Source organism: Myotis daubentonii, chromosome 13, assembly GCF_963259705.1.
Source record: "Myotis daubentonii chromosome 13, mMyoDau2.1, whole genome shotgun sequence".
In the NCBI taxonomy this organism is placed as follows: Eukaryota; Metazoa; Chordata; class Mammalia; order Chiroptera; family Vespertilionidae; genus Myotis; species Myotis daubentonii.
Genome location: NC_081852.1, coordinates 36,258,544 through 36,284,658, shown reverse-complemented (window position 1 = coordinate 36,284,658; position 26,115 = coordinate 36,258,544). Strand labels below are relative to the sequence as shown.

The window sequence follows — 26,115 nt, the reverse complement described above, 5'->3', positions numbered from 1 at the left end:
GGCTTGAAAGCCCACGATTTTGCAAACATTGATTATGTGCTGGCGTTCTTGAGTGCTGCCAGAGTGAGACTGTGTCCAAGACCTGCAGATTAAATAGATATTAAAATGGACCCGCTGGTTTCCGACTTAGGAAGGGAGTTAATCACTTGAGTGGAAATAGATCATCTTCAGAGTTTCAGTAATCGGGTTCTAGGAATGAACCCCCAGGGGACAGCTATAGTTGTCTGGGAGCTACACAGACTTTTCCTTACTGCAGTGTCAACAAGGCAGCGGTTTCAAATGGTCTCTTACATTTGGCAGTAAGCTGGGAAGATGGATATTGAAGAAAATGTAGATGATATAACAGTTGTGATTCTGATGGTTTGTTGCTGTTTTCTCTCTGGAAAGATGGAAAATATCTGAGCCTGGAATTTCTTTATGCACTTAGTTAAGTTCAGAGTTTCAGCTCTATGGTTGTTGGTGGTTTGGCTCCCGGGACTATTATGTTCTGGGAGGATCTGGGAACCTAATTATACATAGGAGGCAAAGATTCACCTTATTTAGACAAATCTGCAAGCCCATTTCATATTTTTCAAAAAAAATTAATGTAGGAAGCATCTATTTTTAATTTTATAATGCAGCCTCCATGTTTAAAAACACAATAGGCTTAATAGAAAACCCTTTCCTAAACACAACTAATAATAAAAAATAAAATAAACACAACTAATAAGTACTTTATCAGAGAATTAGGAAATACTGAAAAAAAAGCAGGAAATTATTTTATCACTTTATCACCCTAAGTAACAGAAGTTGATATACACCTTCTATACTTTTTCTATGGATATTTATAAGTAATGTGTGTGTTTACAAAAATGATATCATTCTCTTTTGCAATCTCTATCCAGTCTCTGGTGGAGGCTTAATTTCTGCTGTAATGATGTATTTAACCAATTCTCACAGAACTTTCTAATTTTTTACCACAATAAATGATTCTTTGAGTTGTCTGTTTACTAAATATTTACATTCCATTACAGAATGACTAAAAAAGAGGCTCAGCGTTTGGGGAAACAGAATTAGCTAGTCTTGCTGATGGTGGGACTCTCTGTGAAATACATGAAACAGTTTTGTATTTCCTGCTGTCAGAGAACAACTAGAATCATGATTTATGGTTTATAGTTGATATGGCTGGTTTCTTGTCAACATGTCGTATCTACTAATTTTGTCATCAGAAATCATCTTTTTCTCTGGAGAATTGAGGGCTACCACATTGGAATAGGTCATTTTGAGGGAGGAGCATAAAAAGGGAGGCTGTTAGGAAAGTTATAGGACAACTGCTGAGAAAGAATGTATTCCAGATATTTTGAAATCTACGTATCTGGCATCATTAAATAAACAAGGCGTGGTGGAGATGAAAGATGTTATCACATGAGGATTTTCTAACAGCCCATAATGTACTGAAAGGCAAATATGTACACTTCAGCATGCCCTTCTTTCTCGTGGCTAAGCAAAATAGGTCAGCGTATAGTTAGTTCAAGGAGCTGTTTCATAAGGGCTGGTTTTATTTGCTAGCCAGACTTTGTAGAATTGTGAGCACTGCATGTAATAACGACTTAAAATAAAGGATGATTTAAAGGTTAAAGTAATCTTCTAAAATTTCCCCCACTGCAGATTGAAGTAAATATGTAGGTTCTTCTGCTGAGACTGTGTGGTTATTATTCTAGCCATTTTTTTCTTCAAACAAATATAGTTTTATGAATTCTACCTACTTAACTCTTTAAATGCTAAATAACAAAAAAACACCAAACCCACAGCTAATTAAATTGGTTTGGAGAAAAGCATTCAGGAGCTATCCAAATTGAGTTAGAGAAGAATTAAACACCTACCTCATGAATATTTCAGTGGACTGCATTGCTTTAATAGGTCTATGAGGTTATTAGTGACTTTTATGGAAAGTTCTAGTAGATGTAAAGACCTTTATCTGGACTTGAAGCGTTCGCAAAAAGGCAGATCGTCTGTTTCATAATAACATAGTATCACTTCTTGATTTCCATTGCTCTTTCAAGGTACCCACATGTAGTTATTTTATTATTTTCCCCCATCACCATTTATCCCCCATATACCCTCTTGCACCTCTACCCACTCCTTCCCCACCATAGTCACCACACTGTTGTCTATGTCCATTAGTTCTTTTTTCTTTTTGTCCAGTTCTCATACACCTACACACACACACACACACACACCATCTCCACCACCAGAGCTGTCTGCCTGCTCTGTGTGAGTCTGTCTCTGTTTTGCTTGTTAGTTTGTATTAAATTCCACATATGAATGAAATCATATGGCACTTGTTTTTCCCTGACTGGCTTATTTCACTTACCGTGATCCATAATATTCTCCAGGTCCATCCATGCAGTCTCAAAGGGTACTATTTTCTTCCTTTTTACTGCTGAGTAGTATTCCATTGTGTAAATGTACTATAGCTGTTTTATCCACTCATCTACTGAAGGACATATGGGCTGCTTCCAAATCTTGGCTATCCTATGTAACGCTGCAATGAACATAGGGGTGCATATATTCTTTTAAATTAGTGTTTCAGGTTCCTTTGGATAAATTCCCAGAAGTAGAATTGCTGGATCATAGGGCAGTTTCATTTTTAATTTTTTGAGGTAACTCTATACTTCCTTCCACAAGGGCTGTACCAATCTGCATTCCCACCAACAGTGCACAAGGGTTCCCTTTTCTCCACATCCTCACCAACACTTGTTGTTTGTTGATTTATTGCTGATAGCCATTCTGACAGGTGTGAGGCGATATCTCATTGTGGTTTTCATTTACATTTCTCTGATTAGTGATGTTGAGCATCTTTTATGTCTATTGGGCATCTGTTTGTTCTCTTTGGAGAAGTGTCTATTCAGGCCCTTTGCCCATTTTTTAATTGGATTGTTTGTTTTCTTTGATGTTGAGTATTATAAGTTTGGATATTAACCCCTTATCTGATGTATTGGCGTATATGTTCTCCCATTCAGTGGGTTGTCTTTTCATTTTGTTGATGGTTTCCTTTGCTGTGCAAAAACTTTTTCGTTTGATATAGTCCCATTTGTTTATTTTTTTCTTTTGTTTCACTTGCCCGAGGAGATCCATCAGAAAAAAGGTTGCTACAAGAAATGACCGAGATATTACTGCCTATGTTTTCTTCTAGGATTTTTATGGTTTTGAGTCTAACATTTAAATCTTTAATCCATTTTTAGTTTATTCTTGTGTGTAGTGTAGTTTCTTCCTTTCTACTTTTTTTTTTTTGCATGTATCTGTCCAATTTTCCCACCATCATTTATTGAATAGACTATTTATTTTTAGCCCCCTGTATGTTTTTGCCTCCTTTGTTAAATATGTATTGACTGTAAAGGGGTGGGTTTATTTCTGGGCTCTCTATTCAGTTCCATTGATTTATATGTCTGTTTTTATGCTAATACCATGCTGTTTTGATTGCTGTGGCCTTGTAGTATAGTTTGATATCAGGTAGCATGATTCCTCCAACTTTGTTCTTCTTTCTCAAGATTGTTGTTGCTATTTGGGGTCTTTCGTGGTTCCTTATAAATTTTTGGAATATTTATTTTAGTTCTGTGAAATATGCCATTGGTATCTTGATAGGCATTGCAGTGAATCTATAGAGTGCTTTAGGTAGTATGGACTTTTAATTATGTTAATTCTTTCTATCCATAAACACAGTATATGCTTTCACTTATTTGTATCTTTTTCAATTTCTTTCTTCAGTGTCTTACAATTTTCCAAATATGGATCTTTTATATCCTTGGTTAAATTTATTCCTAGGTATTTTATTCTTCTTTTTGAAGCAATTGTGAATGGAGTTGTTGTTTAGTTTCCCATTCTGATAGTTCATTATAGGTGTATAAAAAATGCAATTGATTTATGGATTTTTATTTTGTATCCTGCTACTTTACTGAATTCATTTATCAGTTCTAGTAGTTTTTTCTCTTTTAAACATACTTTTACTGATTTCAGAGAGGAAGGAAGAGGGAGAGAGAGAGAGAAACCTCAATAATAAGAGAGAATCATTGTTCGTCTGCCTCCAGCACGCTCTCTACTGGGGATTGAGCCCACAACCCCAGGTATATCCCCTGACCTAGAATAGAGCTGTGACCTCCTGCTGTATAGGTAAATGCTCAACCACTGAGCAGCACTGGCTGGGCTCTAGTAGTTTTTTGAGGACTTTTTAGGGTTCTCTACATACAGTATCATGTCTAATGCAAATAATGACAGTTTTACTTCTTCTTTTCTAATTTGGCTGCCTTTTATTTCTTCTTTCTGTCTGATTCCTGTGGCTAGGACTTCCAGTACTATGTTGAATAAGAGTAATAAAAGTGGGTATCTCTGTTTTGTTTTGATCTTAAGGGAAATGCTTGTAGTTTTTGCCCATTGAGTATGATGTTGGCTGTGGGTTTGTATAATATATGACCTTTATTACGTTATGTTCCCTCCATTCCCACTTTGCTGAGAGTTTTTATCATAAACGGGTGCTGGATTTTATCAAATGTTTTTCCTGCGTCTATTTATATGATCATAAAGGTTTTTGCCCTTCATTTTGTTTATGTGGGATATCACATTTATTATTTTGCAGATACCAACCTTGCATCCTTAGAATAAATCCCACTCGATTGTGGTGTATGATCTTTTTAATATATTGCTGGCTCCGATTTGCTAATATTTTGTTGCATATTTTAGCATCTATGTTCATCAGGGATATTAGCTTATAATTTTCTTTATCGTATCTTTATCTGGTTTTGGAATTAGGATCATGCTGGCCTCATAGAATGAGCTTGGGAGTTTTCTGTTGTTTTTAGAGATTTGATGCACGAAGCAGAAAGTTTAGTTGACTGTATGCTTATAAGACTAATTATGCATGCTCTACTTCCTTCTTTCATTTGCCATTATCAGCATTTAAAAACATCTGGAACTTTCCTGTAGTTTCTACATTGACATGCCAGCTTTGTTTGTTTAGTCTTGGGTCCATCGTGTCTTAAAAATTAATAAAAATTCAGTTCCTAATTACATAGCACTCATTTTAAAAGTTCACTAAAGCTTTCAAAGAAGAATAAATTACAGTCATTATAATAATTCCTTACATTTTTATGTATTGCTTTATGTTTTCCAAAGCACTGTACAGTCTGTGTAAATTCCCTTACTAATGGAGCGAGCAGAAGAAATACATTATTCCATTGTAGGAAACCGAGGCCCTGGGGTTGGAGTACAAGTTAATGACAAAGCAAGCTTTAGAACTCAGAGTTCCCGAGCGATTGCTCCATGGGCAGTTGAAGTGAGCACTTCATGGTGTTCTAAATCTTGAAAACTCGTGTTCGGTGTGTATTTCACATGCTAGCTTTTTGTTTACACAATGTTTTATTTCCAGGCAATGCCAGATAACAAGATAATGTAATAGATTATTTTTGAGTAAGGATGAACAGATATTCATAAATGGTTTATTTAATGGTTTTGCTTGGTTGATGTTTTTTCATTACCAGAATAACTGCTTTAAGTTATTTTTCTGTTTTTAGCTCTCTGGCTTTGACAATTAAGTAGTTTCTAATGTGTCATGGCATATTATTTCGTGGCTTTAATGATATTAAAGAGTAAAATGTCTATTTTAAGAATTGGAGCAGAATCGTATTTATTAGCACATTTACTTTTTACATAGTTGAGGCCAGATAGAAAGCCCTGCTGAGTTTAGAATCCGTAATGAATATGCTGTTGTTCCTGCTTTTTATCCTTTTGGGCTCCATACTTTAAAATAAAGGCTTTTTAGACTAATCTTTATATGTGCTCAAATCGTTGGATATTGGCAGTGGGAGAGCATTTGGGTTTGTCAGGGTCAGCTCTTAACATGAGATTTTAGACAATCACAATCTCACTGGACTTTGTTTATGCCTAAAAATTCCAGAGGAATGAGAGTTCTGGCACCTCTTCTGTCAAATTCTGTGCTATTTTATTGTAAAGAGTTTAGATACAATTTTTACTCTTCTATTACTTCTTCCCGGTTCTGAGAAATATGTCTAATGATTTGAGCTGTGTGTTTTTTTTCTTTTCTTTTCTTTTTTTTTTGTTTGTTGTTGTTAACCCTCACCCAAGGATATATTTTTTCCATTGGTTTTTAGAGAGAGTGGAAAGGTTGGAGAGGGAGGGGGAGGGAGGGAGGGAGGGAGGGAGAGAGAGAGAGAGAGAGAGAGAGAGAGAGAGAGAGAGAAACATTAACATGAGAGAGACACATCAGTTGGTTGCCTTCACCACACACCCTGCACTGGGTAACCCATCCGTGCACAGGCCGATGCTCCAACCATGGAGTCAAACGGGGGCCAGGGCAAGATCTGTGCTATTTCTTAACATTCTCCTGGCTATGGATTCTGAGTGACTTTTCTGAATGATGGTAGTAGTAGCTGTTTTCTGAGCCCAGCCAAAGGTAGTCTTTTGGGTCTAGATGTGAAGGCACTTTGCCATAGTATGTTCTAAATTGAGTGTGTGAGTCCAGGGCAGAGTCACTGTCTCACTTCTCCTTCTACAGCTGGGCTCTGGGGTCTCTAAGTCCACACCTTTTTTGCAGTGGCCTTTGAAGTGCTGAGTAGCTGTTCAAGGTTTACTTCCCTAAAGTGAGCTTTCCCCCTTTTGTACCATTTCAGCATCAGCTGCAGGAAAACAGTACGCATATCTTTATTTTCAAGCTTCAAAGTAGCTTGGAAAAAAAAAGGGTTGTTTTCTCATGGAATTTGGAGGGCTGTTTTTATTCTTGTATCAGAATGATTGGGCATTTAAAATGCCCTTTGGAAGTGGCAGCTTCAGTAAATATTTATGACATGTCACTATGACCCAGTTGGGCGTTAGAAAGGAAGCAGGGCATTATGAAAAGAACAAGACACGTTTCTTGGAGTAACTTATATCTTTTATTCCTTTTACATGATTGGTTTGTCACAGCAGTAGCAGCCTCCGTGAAGATGTGTAGGTAGTTGGTAATACTACTCTCCAGAGCAGCGGTTCTCAACCTGTGGGTCGCGACCCATTTGGCGGTCAAACGACCCTTTCACAGGGGTCCCCTAAGACCATCCTGCATATCAGATATTTACATTACGATTCATAACAGTAGCAACATTACAGTTATGAAGTAGCAACGGAAATAATTTTATGGTTGGGTCACAACATGAGGAACTGTATTTAAAGGGCCAGAAGGTTGAGAACCACTGTTCCAGAGGAAACAGGTGTATAGAGGTTAAAGGATCTTGTCAGGAAGGGAAGTAGCTGAGTTGGGTCTTAGCTGCTGGCTCTGTAACTCACACAGCTGGTGCTCTTTCTCCCACACCATGCACACCTGAGGGTTAAATTATATCACGTGTCACAGATGTTAGTGATGCAGGAAGCAAAGCAGGGAAAAGGAAGGTGAAGTGGAATGTTCTGCAAAGGGTCTGCAGAGCAGAACCTTAGAGACCAAGGGAAGAGCCTGGCCTTGCTGAAGAGGAGGAAATGGAGAACTCCAACACGAGGGACGCCTAGGCGCTCTCCTAAGGAGTGAGCAGTTTTGTTGTCCTAGTTATTATCGGGAGCCACTTACTTTGCTTGCTGTCACTGAAGAGTTCCTCTGGCTGTTGGGAACTGCCTATGGACTTGCCTTTGCAAGATCAGTGTCCTTCGTTTGGATGGAGGCTTGCAATGCCAGGAAGAGTATGTGCGTGTGTGTGTCTGATGGCCCTAGATTGTCTCTTACCACTTGATATTTTTTCTTTTTTAAAGATTACAGTGTTATCTCTTAAGAGGAGATTATCTGACTGTTCCCCTGTCAGAGAGAAGTGAAATAACATCGTGGCATTGGTCTGATCTTTGTGGTTCTGAAGGGGTTTCCCCTCCTGGCAGACTTCCTGCAGTGGACAAGGGGGAAAGCCCACGTTCATGTCCTTGGGCATGAACGTTCCGTCGAGAATTTTTCTTTAGAGTTCTTGTAGCCGCTTGCAGATGTTGAGGGTTCCTTGGCTGTTATCCTAATTCTGCTGAGGAGGATTTGGGGAGAAGCCTGGAGTCTGATGCCGGGAGATCCCTTGCCTGCAGGACCTCTGCCAGGGCGCCCATGTGGCCTGTGTGCCTTCTGGCCTCTCCAGGCAGCGCTGGCGGCGGCCGCAGCTCCTGTGTAGTGCTTTCCCAGTGGTCGGAGCTTCTCCTGGGTGTCCTGTTTCTCTCTGGAGTCTGCCCGCCTGATTCTCCCCGGCTGCCCAAATCGTTCTAAAGCCCTTTCAATGTCAGTGGCATTCTCCGTAGCTTTATTTTCCATTAAACCACGCAAGGAACATTTATTTCCTGAGTTATTGCGCAGATATCGATCGAGCACATTCTGAGCCCTGGGAATGTGAGACGGGGATGCTTCAGACTGAAGCTCTTCCGCAGTCACTCATAGGCTCCTGCGGGAGTCTAGACAGACACCACAGGGGAGTGTCAGAGGGAGGCGCACAGCCCTGGAGTGGACGCTCAGGAGAGGGAACGCCCAACTCCTTTGCAAGGTCTGGACTGTCTTTCAGTTTTACTGCCATTTGACTGGTTGTTACTCAGACGGGGAAATCAGGAGTGGACATACGGTCCATCACTATTCCAGAGTCAGATTTGGGGGTTCAGCAGCGATGAGTTTGGCCTTTGAAATCAGGAGACCTGAGTTCAGGTCTTGTTTGTGCTCCATAGGAAGCAAATAGGAGTTCTTGGGGTGTGGGGCGGGAGAGCCTTAATGCAAGAGGCAACCGATTGATGTTTCTCCCTCACATCGATGTTTCTCTCTTTTTACCTCAAATAAATAGATAGATTGATAGATAGATAGATAGATAACTGAAGCTCACCTAATGGGCTATGCATGAGAGAGGCTGAGAGTCAAACCATGGTCTGGCTTCAGCCAAAGGCCATGCTACATGAATAACAAGGCTTTGTTATAGAGCTAGGTATTTATTTTTAACGTTTCTTGTGTGGGAACTAAAAATATTAATAGTTTGCTTCTAACTTCTCGGCTAGGCTGATAATCAAATCAACAGAGACAGATTAACAGGAGAAAATCGAATTTTTAACACATGCCCATGGGGAATTCACATAGGCCTGAAAACTCCAGAGACAGTGAGGCAACATTGGGGAGATGTGGCATTTTGGACAAAGGAGAAGAGGGTGGGGGGAGATAATATATTTCAGAAGTGACAATGGGTAATTTACAGGTTGTTGAGGGAGAAGGGAACACTCATGGCAGGTGAATTCTTGCTGAGCAACTCAGAAACAATGAGACACAGGGGATATCTAGCTAACAGGCCCTGCCTGAAGCATTCCTAATTACCACACTTAATTCAAATTAGGCTACAGTGAACATGCTAAGATTTCTTCCTGAAGCACACTTCTCTGTCTGAATCTCTTGGGCAGGAAAGGGAGGAAGGTCAAAGGTTCTTTCTGAGTCTTGTTTCTTAATAAACAGCTTAAAATCAATATCCCAAAAAGGCAGCTTCAGGGTAGCAAAACTTTAGTCCTTTCACTTGCTCTCCAATTTTAAATGATTGTTACAAAAGTAGTACATGCTTATTAAAGAAAAATAGATGGGAGAAAAGTAGAAAATGCCCCCAGGCCTGTCATCAAATATAATTTCAGTTAATATGTGATGTATTTTTTCCCAGCTTTATGCAATATGTTCATTAATCATTGCTGAGTTTAAATAAGAGTAGGTACATTATTTATATGTAAATTCACATTGATACTTACATACATTTATAAAGTTTTAAATCTTGCTTTTGACTCTCCCCTGCAGATGTGAATTGGTTATCGCCGCATAAGTATTTTAATAAATAGTGTTTTGAACTACAGGACTCAGAAACGAAACTTACAGCTCTTGGATGCAAGCTGCCATTTAATCAAGGGCAGGTTTCTTGACCTTCCTGGAGTTTCGTTTCCAAGTTTATAAATGAGGGAGTTGAATCAGATCATTGATTTTACAACTAGGATTCCAGGAAACACCCTCTGGGCTGGGAATAGAAAGGTCGCCAGAGTCGGGAAGACCCTGGCCCTTCACCCGCCTGTGTTTCATCCCAGCAGGTGCATCTGTAGCTCTTCTATAGATTGGGGCATCCGAGCACATGTGGAAACAGGGATCCATTGATTTTCTTTGTGTGAAAAAATATAAATGTTGGCCCAAACTGTCTTGAAGCTGAACATTTCTATCGTTATCTGTTAAGTTGCTGTGTTATGTGCCTTTTAAAACACTTCTTCACCAGGAGAATGATAGGCTAAGCCCACTTGCCACATTCATTCAGCTTGTCCCAGAGAACCACTGATCCACACTGAGCAGTGTCCACAGCACGATGAACGATTTCTTAGAAAAGACCCATTGTGGAGGCTATAAAACATTTCCCCTTTGACTTAATCCATCCTTAGGGCCTTTTAATGCTCTTTCAGGGAAGACCAACCATGGAATCAGTGGTCCCTTAGAGTCTAGCGGTTCTCAACCTATGGGTCGCGACCCCTTTGGTGGTTGAACGACCCTTTCACAGGGGTCTACTAAGACCATCCTGCATATCAGATATTTACATTATGATTCATAACAGTAGCAACATTACAGTTATGAAGTAGCAACGAAAATAATTTTATGGTTTTGGGTCACAACATGAGGAACTGTATTTAAAGGGCCAGAAGGTTGAGAACCACTGCCTTAGACTAATACATGTTTGAAAACTACAGGCTGTATCGGTAACTGGATTTCCATTTTCCTTATGCTTATCAAGGTTTTGCATTTTGAGGGGGTTGATTCGGAAGTCCCAATATCTTGACCTTTTCTCTTGCCTCCACAGAAGGAAGAATCTTGTTGAAAAATGAGGTGAACAAGTGCTCGGGTACTCAAGAACCCTGGACAGCTACATGAGGTGTTTAAAAACTGCCCTAACCACCTTGCTACCCAAGTCCCTGTCATGAGGCCTGACAGGATGAGCACGCCTTCGAGGGCCAGCATCCTGCTCCGGAAAAACTCGGACTGCTGACCTGCCCAGAGCAAGCAGGGGACTGCCTGTTGCCTGCCAGTACAATGAAGGAAGTGGTTTATTGGTCACCCAAAAAGGTGACAGACTGGCTGCTGGAGAATGCTATGCCAGAATACTGCGAGCCTCTGGAACATTTCACGGGCCGGGACTTGATCAACCTGACCCAAGAGGATTTCACAAAACCCCCCTTGTGCCGAGTCTCCTCCGACAACGGGCAGCGGCTCTTGGACATGATAGAGACCTTGAAAATGGAGCACCACATGGAAGTACACAAGAACGGCCATGCCAACGGGCACCTCAGCATTGGCACAGACGTCCCCACCCCTGACGGCAGATTCAGCATCAAGGTCAAACCCAACGGGATGCCAAATGGGTATAGGAAGGAGATGATAAAGATCCCCATGCCGGAACTGGAGCGCTCCCAGTACCCCATGGAGTGGGGCAAGACTCTTCAGGCCTTTCTTTATGCACTTTGCTGTTTTGTTCTCACCACAGTGATGATCTCGGTCGTCCATGAACGAGTACCTCCTAAGGAGGTGCAGCCTCCACTACCGGACACGTTTTTTGACCATTTTAACCGGGTGCAGTGGGCCTTTTCTATTTGTGAAATTAACGGCATGATCCTTGTAGGACTCTGGTTAGTTCAGTGGCTGCTCTTAAAATACAAGTAAGTAAAGCAAAAGCTCTCAGACTCAGTGACTGAGGCATTTGCCCTGTGGATGTCTAATTCTCATTATTTGGGAGTGCAATTTACCAAGCAATGGCAATTAAAGCATATTATTCCCCCATTTTTAAAGCCACATACCCAACTAAAACTCTGGCAGCTTTAAGAAAACGCCATGTTTATTGCTTGTTTTGTACAAGATTTGTACAGAATGGTGAAGAGAAACTGTTCTGTTTTCACTTCACAGGAAAGAAAACCCTCAGGCACCTTCAGTGAGTACATAGAGGCTATTGGACCACAGAAAACCCATCCAGTCTTGGTGGTGTTAGCCCATCAAATAAATTGTTAAGAGGGCCTAAGCACCATGAATGGCTGTATAGCTTTTCCCAAGCAGAGTCAGACATCTGGAACCTTAGCAATGCATATTTACGGAGGTTTCACACATAAAATTCAGAACAGCTATTCCAGAGTGGCTTGGGCTATTGGGAAAATAATACTCTCAGGGAATGACTTTGTTTAGGTAGGCGCAATGCAGATGAGCCTGCGTGGCTTTTCACCTTCTAGAAGATGTGGCAACTAAAGCAATATGTGGTTTTCCATTCACATTTCACAAGATTTTAGTAGGCGCCTTCTTTTAGTTTCCAGTATATCTAAAGTGGCTTTCATGTCCCTAGCTCTAAACTCAGCATAGACCCCCTCAGGCAAGCTGTTTGCTTGGGATGTATAGCAAACGAAACACCGTCCTCTCGTCACTGGTGTGTGATTTTCCTATTACTTGAACATCTTTATGGCTTCTGTGCATGGGAGTTAAAAACTGGTTTGTTAAGGAACTGAGTTTCTCTGTAGTGGGCTGTGTTTCAGGACCCACAGTATGGATGAATATTAAGAAAATCATCTTAAATCAGGAAAACAAAATGCAGACAGGGTTTGAACTTGACCTAGCAGAAATGATGACTATTTTCCTGGTATGTTCCTAAAGGACTGTGTTTTGTCAGCTTATAAATTACATAGATGCAAGTGGAAGTAAAAGCAGTTTCTGACTCAGCCAGGAGAGAACTCTCTTAACTTGTGTAAAGGAAGCAGTTTAAGTGGCCAGTGTTTGTTTTTGGGCTGGTTTGGCCATCCTAGAGTTTTAGCTAAATTGGAAATAGAAATGATGATGTGGGCTGCATTTGATTTGATGGAAGACCTTTTTTTGTTTGCTTTAGTTTTAAGAGACTAAATTGATAGGAATAAGCTTTAGAAATATGAGATGCTTCCAATTTATTAATTACATTCTTTTGGCTGCCAAACTTCAGTTTCTGCATTTGACTTTTATTTTCTAAACTTCTTTTCCTAAGAGCACATTAGAAAATATGCCAGTATTTTTTCTTTAAAAGTCAAAGTCAACTACATTATGTTTTCTAAGATTTTCTCAATGTTTGTTGTTTCGTTTATGAGAGCTTGTTTTCTGGTTTTCCATCAACATTTTACATGCAAGTAAATAATTTACTGACCCAGAGTATAACTTTAGTTAAGTCATACCAGGCATGAGTCCAAACCTTTCACAAAACTGTGACTTTTAAATAATTTACTCTTGTTCTAAGGAAGTATCCTGACCATAGGGTTAATTTTTTTAAACTATACCACTGTTTATATTTCTCTCAGCAGGGATTTCCCCTCATATCTGTTTTGCTTTAAGCTTTCTAATTTCTCTTTTTCCTAGTACTTGTTGCCAGTACTGTAGTCACTTGTATATTTGCATTGCTCAGTAGCAATAAATCAGTTGATTTGTAACTCGGACCAGATTAGCCCAGTGCTGGCCGCAGGCAGCCTGGGTTCCAGCCCAGCCCTGACATGCTGGGTGGTGTGGGTGACTCTCAACCTCAGGGGCCTGCTTTTTCTCACAGGAGCCTCTCAGGCCAGATGATTTCTGATGTCCTGTGCAACTGCGTTTTATTTTGTTCTAACGTGATTGAATGGGCCAGTTATGTTAGATTATTATTAGCTGCAGTGTTGTGTCCAGAAGACATGTAACTAAGGGTTCTTTAAAGTGCTCTCTCTAGTTTCCACGTTGACAGGAAAAGGACATGGGAAATGGAAGCCGCCTGTTGTCAAGATAATCCTAAACAGCCCCACCCCCTGTCCTCCCACTGGGGCGTATGCCTGGGTTCCCATCGGCCTCCCTGAGATCTGTCTTCAGTGTATGTGGCTCACCAGACATGGAGGAGGTAGCGGGACAGATGCAGTGGGTATTGACATGCCGCCTTACCCAGCTCTCATGCTCGGTCATGTCAGAGACCCCTTGTTTCTGGTTATTTCCTGGTGCTATGTAGCAGTTTTGTTTATCCAGAAAGGCAGGGAAATGGAGACTTCTGAGTACGGAGCATTGTGTTAAACAGGGAGTTCAGCTCTCCCTCTTTTTCTGCTCGACTGTTCTGGCTCTCAACCCTTTTCCCCAACCCCAACCAGGAGGTTTGCCACGACTGCTCGAAGGTGCGCCTGTTTGGCCAGTAATCGCACAGGGGAATTTTACTTTGATTTTAAGAGTCTTGGAGCCCCTTAAAAACAATCAGCCTAGCCCTGGCCGGTGCTCTCAGTGGTTAGAACGTTGGCATGTGCACCAAAGGGTCGCAGGTTGATTCCTGGTCAAGGGCACATACCTGGGTTGCAGAGCGCGAGCAGGAGGCAACCAATCGATGTGTCAGACTTCACCCAAATCGGGACTCCCTGGTTTTAAGAAAGCATGAAAAAGACTGTTCATCTTACAGACTCAGTAAGGACTTTCCATGCATGGCTAAGTCACGGCTACCACATGGTGACGGGTGGCTAGTGGGATGGTGAGAACACATGGTGAAGAAGGCCGAGGATCAGGATTGTAGAACTTCTAAGTCAAGGGCTCCGTAGCCGCCAGAGAGATCACTGTGACTTAGTGTGATGGTCTAGGCCGGGGGGTGGGGGGGCAACTTTTTGACTCGAGGGCCACAATGGGTTTTTAAACTGGACCGGAAGGCCGGAACAAAAGCATGGATGGAGTGTTTGTGTGAACTAATATAAATTCAAAGTAAACATCATTACATAAAAGGGTACGGTCTTTTTTTTCTTCTTTTTTTTTCTTTAGTTTTATTCATTTCAAATGGGCCGGATCCGGCCTGCGGCCCATAGTTTGCCCACGGCTGTCTTAGACCCTCAAACTCAACTAGTCTAACACTAGGTTTATCTTTTTTTTTTTTTCCAACTTATTCTTCCTCCTATGTGGGCAGAGGCATTTCCTAAAAACCTAGAACTTCTCAGTTCCTTTTATACAAATGCTGAGTTCTATCGATTCTAATTTCAGATTTATTACTGTTATTGGTGGAAGTGGAGTTCTTGGGGCTCTGCAAGGAAGAGAATTTCCTGAAGCTCCCACGGGAGGATGGGGTTTTGTGGAAAGTTTTATTGATGTAAAATTAAGGAGTTTCCCCTCCCAGGTCCCATCTCTGCCCATCCCGCCATGGGAGACGTCCAGTCTTGTCTTCAGCAGGGCCAGGAGTAAGGCCCTGCCCATAGTTTCTGCTCCACATTAAAGTCCAGTCCAGTCCAGCATCCTGCATGTGAGGTCTGCATGGACTGGCCATCTGGTTTCTAAGGCCACCTGGCCGTGAAGAGAACACGGAACGCACTGGGGAGTGCGGGTTACAGAGCAAGAGGGAGCAAGAGAGAGAACAAGAGAAAGGGAACTTTATGTCGGGGACGGGGGGTGGAGTTCTCACCTAACCAGGAGCTTCTTCAAACTAAACAATTAGTTTTCCAAGATTTCGTGAGCTTCTGATGGGGTCCATCCTCTAGCCAATCCATTGTTCCCAGGTAGACTGGCAGGCAGACACCGCCCTTGTGCCACCTGACTTTACCGCGCATGTGCCTATCTCCCCCTGCTCCCAGCAACCATCCAGTGCCAGATGGGGAAGGTAGGGGTGTTAGTCCTGTGGAGGAACAATGCTGTGTGAAGCTGTAGCTTCCTGGTGAAGCTTCCCAGGTGACCATGCTTACAATGTCTGAGTCCCTTTGCTTTCTTTCCTTGGTTAATATCAACTAGCTACTTGCGACCATAACACTACTTCTTTTTATTCCTACCTATTGATGTATAGTGGGTGCTCAGATGGAGGCCCAACTCTTTGGCATGAAGCTCTGGGTTCTTCATAATCTGTCCCTGATCTGACCTGCGTCATCTCTGGCTACTTCACTCCCCAGTTTCCCTCAAACACTTGAAGCTCATATCATTCCATTCTATTCCTTGTGTATTTCCTTCACTGCTCAATTTTAAGTTCCTCTGGGGAAAAGTCTGGATCCTATTTGTTACTCATCTTTTATTCCACTTTCTTTGACACAGAGAAAGTGCTCATTTAACATTCATTTATTCATTCAACTTGTATTTACTGAGCGACCTTCTATGTGCTGGGCACTGATGTTACCCGGGGGTTGCTGCAGTGAACAGAGGTCCCCGGGTGCTTGTGGAACTATATTCTGGCTAGGCTAAGGCAGCAGTAAGCAGATGAGTACATAGGACCGGGTAGTGATAAGGGAAATGAAGAAAAATAAGGCACACAGTAAGTTAGAAGGTACTGGGGATCCTGGAGAGAGAGTTTCGATAAAGTGATTGGAAGAGGCCTCTAATGAGATGACACCTGAATCAAATGAGGGTGAATACCATATAGGTGTTTTGGGTCAGGGAAGTCCAGACAGAAAATAGGACAAGTGCAGAGTCCCCTAGACTTACTTCACTTGAGAACAGCTGTGGGAAGGTGGTGACACAGATCACAAGGTGTGGATGGTGGGTGGGGTAAGCATTGTCAGCCAGGGTTTAAAGAGTTTGGCTTTTGTTCCAAGTGTGATAAGTCATCAGAGAAGAATGCTATGAACAGATGTGTATTTTAAAAGATTCACTCTGGCTGCAGTGTAGAGAGTAGGGAAGTGTGAGTGGAGGGGGGGCAGGGGGGCTAGTTAATTTGCCCATGCTGTCATCCAGGTGGGAAATGATTGCAACCTAGACTCAGTTAACGTGGCCAGTGAGTAAATTTTGTGCTGAGGTGGTGGGAAGGGGTGAACTCTGGAGAAAGCATGGCTCCTATTACATGTAGAGATGCTCATCTTTTATAGCTACAGTGCGGCCTTCTGTTGTATCTTTCTCGTGCAAAGTTTTGAGGTCTCTGTGAATCCCTGGATTTTATATGGAATTTAATGGGGAGATAGAATTCACTAACTGGGGTGCTCTCACAACCTTGCTTGAATATATTTTATTGAGAGCAGAGGCATGTTGTGTGCATTTCCTGGTGTATGCTTCTACCTGACATCTCGTGGATCAGATAATTGCCTAAAAGAAGTAGTACAGGTCAGTTGAAGAGATATATTGGCCTCTTTGTGGTGAAATTATGGGAAGAAAAAAGTAAAGGAGCCATTGGATAGCTAGGGTGTGGGACGGAGTGGAAAGAGCTTAGTGATTCAGGCATTGGCCATGGGTAGAACATTTGGGCAGGAACAGTCCCGTAGTTATGGAGAGACCTGCGGAACAGTCCCTGAGTAGGTTCTTTGCAAATTGATCCCATGTGGAAAGGGAAGGAACCGAGAAGGGAAATGGTGGTGTTAGATCCTGCGTAAGACCTGTCATGGCATCTGTATTCAGAACGGTTATAGGGGCTTTGCTGCCCACAGAGGAACAGGTGCAGATTTCCAGTGTGGCTTTTCTGGGCCTGCACTCAGAGTCCTGGCATGGGTGTTCAGATGTTTGGCAGCAGTATGTATCGTATCTTTAAAGACCACTTAGGAAAAGCTTCGTTTTGTATTTTAACCTTTGATAAAAGCCCTGGCTTTGGGGGCCTTATTTGTTAGGTGGCTCTCTGCCAACATAAGAAAGTTTATCTACACCATTTAGCTCTCTTCTGTGAATGCAATCTAATTTCCAAGGACATAATCCTGTGCTGCCTGGGACTGCTGCTCTAGATGATGATTTGATTATTTTTGGTTTTTGTCTTGGACTCTCCACTGACATTTATCTTGTATTTTATCCCATTGTAATCCTATCAGTGCTGCTTTTCACATTAAGTTGATTGGATCAACATACTTATCTCTTCCTCTTCTAATCCCCAAGGTAGTTAATAACCACAGTTATTGTCAACATTTTCCCCATTGTTTTTAAGTCTTTGATTGTTGTGATTTAGTAGAGTTCTTAAAAGCCATTGGTAATAGAGCATTTGATATGAAGCAGGTCTCTCCAGGTTCCTATTCAATAGAATTTATTTTCCAAGTTCCAGAAGAACCTTTCCTTAAAGCTGCGTCATTTTATTACAAATTTCCCTGATATTGTGGACCACAAGGCTAGTCTCTAATGGAGCTTCGGGGCATCTTCATACTGAGTTACTTATCAAGAATTATTGACGACTGCATGCCAAGGATGCAGAAACAAGCAAAAACAAACAAACCAACAAAACCAAAACACCCACAGCTGCGGGAGAGGTTATCTTCTCAGGAATTTGTTTGTTTTCATTTTAACATCTCAGTTTTTGAAAGTGGGTGTTCAAACTCTATCCAAGTATAAAACTCCCTCGGGTTATGGAAGACTTGGGGGCATCTGTCCCTTTATTTAATTGGCTGATAAGCGTTCCTCCCCCTCTCCAGCAGTAAAAACAAGAGCTCAGGATGCATCTCTTGCCCTCTTGCTTCTCCCTCTACCTGTAGCTGTGTCTGTTAGGTGTTTACTCAAAGTCTGTTTTCTTCTGCTGTTTTTCACCCATGTTATCAACAATCATTGTCATCCTACTGGAATGGCAGATTCCAAACCAGCTGATAATTTTTTTTACATGCATCGTGGCATTTGATCCAATCACCCCTCAAAATAAGTAGTGTGATTCTAAGTAAAGGTAAGTGAGACTCAGAGAAGTTGTTGACTTGCCCCAGGTACATTTGGGGGATCGAAGGCACTTTGGTATAAATCCAGTCTAGGTCCTGGTATAACAATCTTTGAAAACGTGTTATCTTAGTAGATAGAGTGGCACAGGCACCGTGTGCGTGGCACAGATGGAATGAAGACAGAGCAGCTCAATGTTTGATAATAGGGTTCAGGTGTCATACACCATCTGGGGCATATGCTCATTTGCCCCAGAAGAGACCTGCCAACCCTAAGAGCTATCACATGTTGCGTCCCACCATAGTGTGTAGAAAACGTACTTCCTTCCTGAGTGCTGAAACCTCCTATAACTTCTCCATGTGACACGGGTTCTCCTCTCTGCCAGTCTGGGAAACCTCCTTTGCCACCAACTTCAGTCATGGTTTTCTTCTGGAGACCACTGACCAGGAATGCCCGCCTTATTCTTGTCCTCTCTGTCTCTAGTAAGTTCTCTCTTCTCCCATTAATTGTGACCCATCCTCCATCTGAGCTGTGGAGCCTGCGCTGAGGTCCTGCTTTCTGTCCTTTCCTGGGGACCTTCCCTGTCCCATTGCCATACAGCCTGTGTGCGAGGCTTTTGCGGGCCTGTCTTTCACCTTCTTCACCAGGGTCAGTATTTGGAGTGGGGAAGGACAGTCACTCTAGAGCAGTGGTTCTCAACCTTCCTAATGCCGCGACCCTTTAATACAGTTCCTCATGTTGTGGTGACCCCCAATTTCATTGTTACAAATTGAACATAATTAAAGCATAGTGATTAATCACAAAAACAATATGTAATTATATATGTGTTTTCCGATGGTCTTAGGCGACCCTTGTGAACGGGTCGTTTGACCCCCAAAGGGGTCGCGACCCACAAGTTGAGAACTGCTGCTCTAGGGGCTAGTGACAGATTCAGTCCCAGGCTCTATCCCCTTCTTACTCTTAGCGAATTGGTGATCTTATCTGCTTTCACCTTCTCTAATTTTTACCAATATAGGTCTCAAGACCTAAATACTAGTACTAGCATAGTCCTAGGAATTGTAGGGAAAATAGATTCACCCTAAATTCAGTAACTAAAGCAATTTGGCATTTAAATTATTATAAATATTATAAGGGGGAAGCAAAAAAAAAAAAAAAAAACACACACACAAAAAAACAAAAACCATAGGTAGTTTTCCTGAGTTAATTTTTATTTACAACACCAAAGAGAGCTAAGTAATTCTTCTTGCTTTTAGGCAGATTAGAAGACAAAGTGAACAAAAAGAAAACAGTTACTTATCATGTTGCCAGAGATAAATGGTAATGACAATATCCCTTTTGATATTTTCTGTGTGTGCGTTTGTATTAATAATCTATATATGTGTATAATTTTAAATGGTATCATATATGCCTTCTTTTTTTATAGCGTGCCCAGAGATTATCTTCCTTCTCTTAAAAAACCATCATGGATGTCTGTTTAATTACTGGAGACCTGACTTAGACATCACCACATCTGTCCCCCACCAGCCAGTCAGCCATTAAGCATTCAGTCATACTGCAAATCTCACTAGTTTAAGATCATTCTGTCCCTAGCCACCTACTGGGAGAATTGGGTCAAGTGTCTTAATTTCTGCAGTAGCACTGTTTCCTCACCTACAAAATGGGATGATAAAACAGTGTCTCTCTCAACTTTGTTGTGTGTATTGAGTGAGTTAATATGTACAAAGCACTTGACGGAGTCCTTGACATCCCCCTGGTGCCCAAACCTGTGCCACTCCCAGCCCATCTTAGTAGATGGCTTCTCTGTTCCCCCTGGCTCTCAGGCCAGACGTCCTGGTTTGTTCTTGATATTTGCTTCCACCCCACAACTGGTCTGTCTGTTACTCTACTACTTCTCACCACCTCTGTTGCTGCCCTTGGTCTAACCAGAACCCCGTCATCTCTTATCTGGGCTGTTGCAGGAACCTCCTGCTGGTTGCTCTGTCTCCATCTTGCTTCCTTTAAGTCACATGTCACCCTGGCAGACAGAGTGTGTCACTGTAAGAGTAAGTTGGTGTATGTCACTCCTCTCCCACCTCTTAGAGCTTTAAGGCGCAAGTTCATATGTTGACCAATGAGGCCCTGTCAGACCCGGCCCTATTTCCTCTCAGACCTCATGCCCTCCACTGCATTGTACCAAATGCGAAACACAGTGTAGTGCTACTATTCTAAGTCTAATTTTGATAGCATTTAATCCGGTTCTAAGTACTTTTTTATAGTATTTAATCAGGTTCAGCCAAAACCGGTTTGGCTCAGTGGATAGAGCGTCGGCCTGCGGACTGAAAGGTCCCAGGTTCGATTCCGGTCAAGGGCATGTACCTTGGTTGCGGGCACATCCCCAGTGGGGAGTGTGCTGGAGGCAGCTGGTCGATGTTTCTCTCTCATCAATGTTTCTAACTCTCTATCTCACTCCTTTCCTCTCTGTAAAAAATCAATAAAATATATTTAAAAAAAAAAAAAAAAAAAAAAAAAAAAAAAAAATCAGGTTCTGAGTACTTTTTCCTATTTAAAAAATAATAATATATAAAAATAAAGTCACCTATACTGGACATAACATACTATTCTAGCAAGTCTTAATAATTCTATATAATAAAAGCATAATAGGCAAGTTGACTGAGTGGCAGAAGACCAGTTGGTGGGAGGCGGGGCTGGCAAGCAGGTGGCGCCATGCCAGCCAAGGCACGTGCCAGTGGGCAGAGGGAGGGGACGGCGATGGGGGTGGGGCGGTTAGAAGCAACCAGTGGCTGCGGAGGGTCAATGGGGGGTGGGGCCGGCCAGCCGCTCGCCACTGGCGCCTCCCGCAGAAGAAGGCCAGACTGCAGCTTAGCCATCAGTCGGACATCCCCTGTGGGCTCTCGGACTACGAAAGGACACAGGCCAGGCTGAGGGACACCCCCCCCCCAAGCGTATGAATTTTCATGCACCAGGCCTCTAGTTATCTATAAAACACTGATACTTTGATCCATACTTCTTTTTTAATGACATTTAATAAGTATGTTTTTCTTTTCTCTCAGAAACAATAGTAATGAGCCTATTACTGGAATACTTAGGAAGAGAATAGGTGAGGGGAACCAAATACAAGTGACTGTGAGGTGACCGTCATTGCCAAGTGTGAGCAAATGAGCAACAGGCTTCTTTCTTTTCTTCTTTTTTTAGGCTTCTTTCTAACATGAAAGAGGGAGAGATGTATCCCATAGAGAAGAACAGCATTATGCTTTTGAGAATTATAACCTGCATCTTGTTCTTGGCATTTGTTTACTCTCCAGTCATATCTCATTAACATTTCTCCTATGACTTTTTTTGAGGCATTGTTGCCTTTTTTTTTTTTTTTTTTAACAAAAGGGTCTCTATTTGTAAAAAGTCCAAGGGGCCACTGGGGCGACAGGATAGGCAGGCCGGCTTCTCCTGTTGGGGGGATTCAGAAGGGGAAACCTCCCTGTCACCCTGGGCTGCCTCGGGAACAGGTAGGTGGCACTGGCTCAAGGACAGGATAAGCTTCAGGCCTCAGCCTCCAGCAGCTATGAAACAGGCTCCCCCTCAATCGTTGGGTGTCATGGTGTCGCCTGCAGTTATGCTCAGGCATCTCTCATTTTAACCACTTTAAAAAAATTTTAACACATTTTGAACTTTTTAAACCCGTAAGAAATCTACTGTGGAAAATTCTTTGATTAATGAAATAAATACCTTTATTGCATCCAATTCTTTGAAACACTAGTATATCCTGCTTTTAAAGTTTACACTAGTTCAGCATTATACATTGGAGATATTCTAAGCTTAATTTAAAAAAGATTAAGTAAATGCCAAAGATTGAAGATTCTTATAAACAACCAGCTCCAGCTTACCAACGTGTTTGTTGTTAGCATTGATTAATTCACAGGGACATAGTCATTTGGCTTTTCACTTCAAGTCAAATAGCAAATGTGACTGAATCTTCAATGTTTACTTTCCAATTTTATTTTTTGTAAAAAGGTTTATTGATTTTTATCCTTTCTCATTTTTATATACCTTATTCATAGATACCTGAATCCTTTCACCACTTTCACCACTATTTCCCGTGACTCAAGTTTAAGATGTGGAAATAGCTATTGGGGTGCGTGTGTGTGTGTATGTGTGTGTGTGTGTGTGTGTGTCTTTTGTGTATTATGAAACAGGCGAAGTATTTAAGACCGCATTCTTGACCAAAATTGTGTGATAGCAATCATTTCCTTGTGTTTCCTCCCCTAAAGCAGTGGTTCTCAACCTTCTGGCCCTTTAAATACAGTTCCTCATGTTGTGACCTAACCATAAAATTATTTTCATTGCTACTTCATAACTGTAATGTTGCTACTATTATGAATCAATGTAAATATTTAATATGCAGGATGGTCTTAGGCGACCCCCGTGAAAGGGTCGTTCGACCGTGAAAGGGTCGTTCGACCGCCAAAGGGGTCGCGACCCACAGGTTGAGAACCGCTGCTCTAATGAGATGAACAGATATAGATTTAGCAAGTTTCTTAGATGTTTCCTATATAGTTCAGTGAAGTTGCAGGTGATTTCTACTTGTTTGAGCAGGATGGCTAAAGAGGGCATTTTCTTTTGAAGAAAGATGAACATTATGTCTTACAATAGAGAATTAACTTTTGTATTTCAAGTGTTCTTCTTGTTAAGACATTTATGGTCTAGTATTATTCTCTAGTATCACCCTCTTTACATTGTTTAATTATGTCGTGCTTTCATCATACTTGAAGTTAGAGACACATACCTTTAAAAGACAGCTTTATGCTGAATAATTTCTCATTCTTGGAGGTGGCATATAGAGCTTTACTAAAAAAATAAGATGGCTTCTACGGTAAGCAGTTCTGACTCAGTTTTTGAAATCTGGGCAAAGAGACAAAAGCACCCAGACTCTATTCATACAACCCAAGTGACTTAACTCACATGAACTGTGCAGTGAAGGACGAATGCTAATATAGTTGCATGGTTATTTTTTAAAAAATATTTTTTTTTATTTTAGAGAAGAAAGGAGAGGGAGAGAGAGATAGAAACATCAATGAGGAGAGAGAATCGTTCATTGGTTGCCTCCTCCTCACCCTACACTGGGGATCAAGCCCGCAAACCAGGAATGCGCCCTAACCAGAAATCAAACTGTGACCTCTTGGTTCATAGATTGACGCTCAACCACTAAGCCACACCAGCCAGGCAGCATGGGTTATTTTTAATTAATTTTTAATCACACAAGTGACAGCATTTTATTCCTCTTATTAAAATAAAAAATACAAATGATGCAAATTCTCCTCCAATTAGCACTCTTCAGTAGGAATATCTATTCAGCATAAAAATAGAACTATACTATACATTTGTAGAGTAATCAACGTTCTATATTCTCAGAGGAAAGCCTGTCCATTGTTTCTTTTTCTTTGTATATTTAACGCAAGTTGCCAATGCTAAGTTAAAATTTGACTCCCCGCCCCCCCCCCCCCCCCCAAGTTGAGGAAGAGGAGACCCACAGGACTGAGATAGAGGGAAGGGTCATTCTTATCCAAGCATACACCGAAGTTTGTACAGTGAAATATAATTAAAGTAAACCTCATTATGTGGAATTCATTATTTGAAGGAATTGGCAGGCTCAACATACATGTTCACATGTATGTAAAAAATAATTTCATTAGAACCACTAATCAACTTAAAATGGAAAAGAGATCTATCTAATTCTTACTTATTTTGTTTCTCACCATGTAAACTGTACATTTGTTGGCTACCATTGTGTGTGTATGGCAGGGAGTTTTCATACGTTTTTCCTAATGTTGTTATATCCAGTTTACAATTTAGGAAACTGAGACTCAGAAATTCCATAGCGTATCCCAAGGCCACATAGTAGACAGAGAGGGAGATGGGGTAGGATGCTGTTATTTAGGCTCTTTTCTTGGCATCCTGCTTTCTCAGATCAGTTAAGAGAATCAGTTTCTGAGATGTTCAAATAAAATTGTTTAACACTGTTAGCTCATTAAATGTCAGAGAAGTTTTGAATTCTCATTTTAATGTCATTCTGCTTTTGTAAATTATCCCCCCTTTTATGCCAGAACATTTAACTACAGGTACCAAGTGGGCTCTGACCAATCAGCATGGGCACCACTTATACATCAGTTGAATGTCAACTCAGGTTTAAGGCCTCATGAAGCCTAACGAATAGCAATGTAGAGTGTTTTAAACTCTTTTGGCAAGTTAATATTTTTTAAAAAACCACCATGTCAACCTCAAAATTCTCCACCTAACCTGCTAGTCTGTAGTTGTAGCATTCTGATTTCAAGCACTCAAGTAGTTTTTTGGGGTTTGCTTTATTGGGGCACTGAAAACTTTAAAGTAAATGAACCTGCGGAATTTCATGACTGAGTGTCTGCCCTGTTTTTCCCTTTTTCCAGGTCTATTATTAGCAGAAGATTTTTCTGCATAGTTGGCACGCTGTACCTGTATCGGTGTATTACAATGTATGTAACTACACTCCCAGTACCTGGTATGCATTTCAACTGCTCTCCGAAGGTAAACCACTCCTCACTGTAATTTCCCTTTTTGTTTGTTTCTTGTCTTGCCCAGGGGTCCTTTGACTAAGGCCAAAGGTGAAAATTTCTTTAGAACACAGGCCAGTCCCCCCACCCTCATCTGGGAATGTTACTAAGCCCTGTGGCCAGGCAGCCTCACCCTTCTCAGGGTTTCCCAATCCCGCCAGTGCTTCCCAGCTGGGGAAATATGTGGTCTAGTTAGTGTGCTGGAAGCAGTTAAGCTTTGGATGTGGGTGTAGCTCTTTGGTTTCCTGCCAGGTTTTTAAAATATCATTCTCTCCCTTGACACAGATCCAAGAGCTTTTAGATGGCTTTTCCCTCTCTTAGATGGAAAGTTCAGCTTGAAATGATATTTTTTCCTTCTTTCTATGAATTCCTTTGGTGGTAATCTGTAACAGCAGAGCCATTTCCTGTCTCCTTGCATTCTCCTCTCTCAGACAATGGAGATTTTGCCGAATGTATTGATCTTCTCTAGTAGCATGGAAGCCCTTCTTTAACATGAACTTTATTCCTCATTGTCTCTACCTTTCCATTAGGGTCACATAACATTCCTTACTCCTCACCTTTTCCTTGGAGTAATTTCAACTTGGGAGATCATTGGAGTTTCATGAAATAATTAGCAGAAGATTTGGTTTTTAAAATGTTTACCTACATCAAAGCTCTTTGATGCAATAAGAAATAGAAGACACTGGTTACCTGGATTTGATTGGGGGCACCATCTGGGCTACTACCTTAGTGTGTTTGACATAATTTCTTTGCATTGCACTTTCAGTTCCATCCCTTTGTAACTTTTCCTTCCAGAAGGGAGATTTTTCCTCTGCTTGAACCTGGAAGAGGGCTGAAAATAGACTTTGGATTTTTACAGTAAAGTGGTGTCTTCATCACTTGAAATTTCGGATTTCTTTAAGTTGTTTGCTTACTGTGTTTCCTCTTTTTCTTAGTCTTATATTGTACTCAGAGAGGTAGCTAGTTTCTTTCTTTGCTTTTTCCGTTTTGCTACAAACTCTT

General features: G+C 41.4%; 1 protein-coding gene across 12 annotated transcripts in view; it reads left to right on the top strand.

Moving 5' to 3' along the window:
• SGMS1 (sphingomyelin synthase 1) overlaps window positions 1–26,115 on the top strand; it is a 247,466-nt gene that overhangs the window by 202,786 nt on the left and 18,565 nt on the right. For all 12 annotated transcript variants that reach the window (XM_059662719.1, XM_059662720.1, XM_059662718.1 and 9 more), the window contains 2 exons: window positions 10,827–11,679; window positions 24,970–25,087. In XM_059662719.1, coding sequence (XP_059518702.1) covers window positions 11,057–11,679; window positions 24,970–25,087 — 741 coding nt within the window. In that variant the 5' untranslated portion in view covers window positions 10,827–11,056. The remainder of the gene's footprint in view (window positions 1–10,826; window positions 11,680–24,969; window positions 25,088–26,115) is intronic.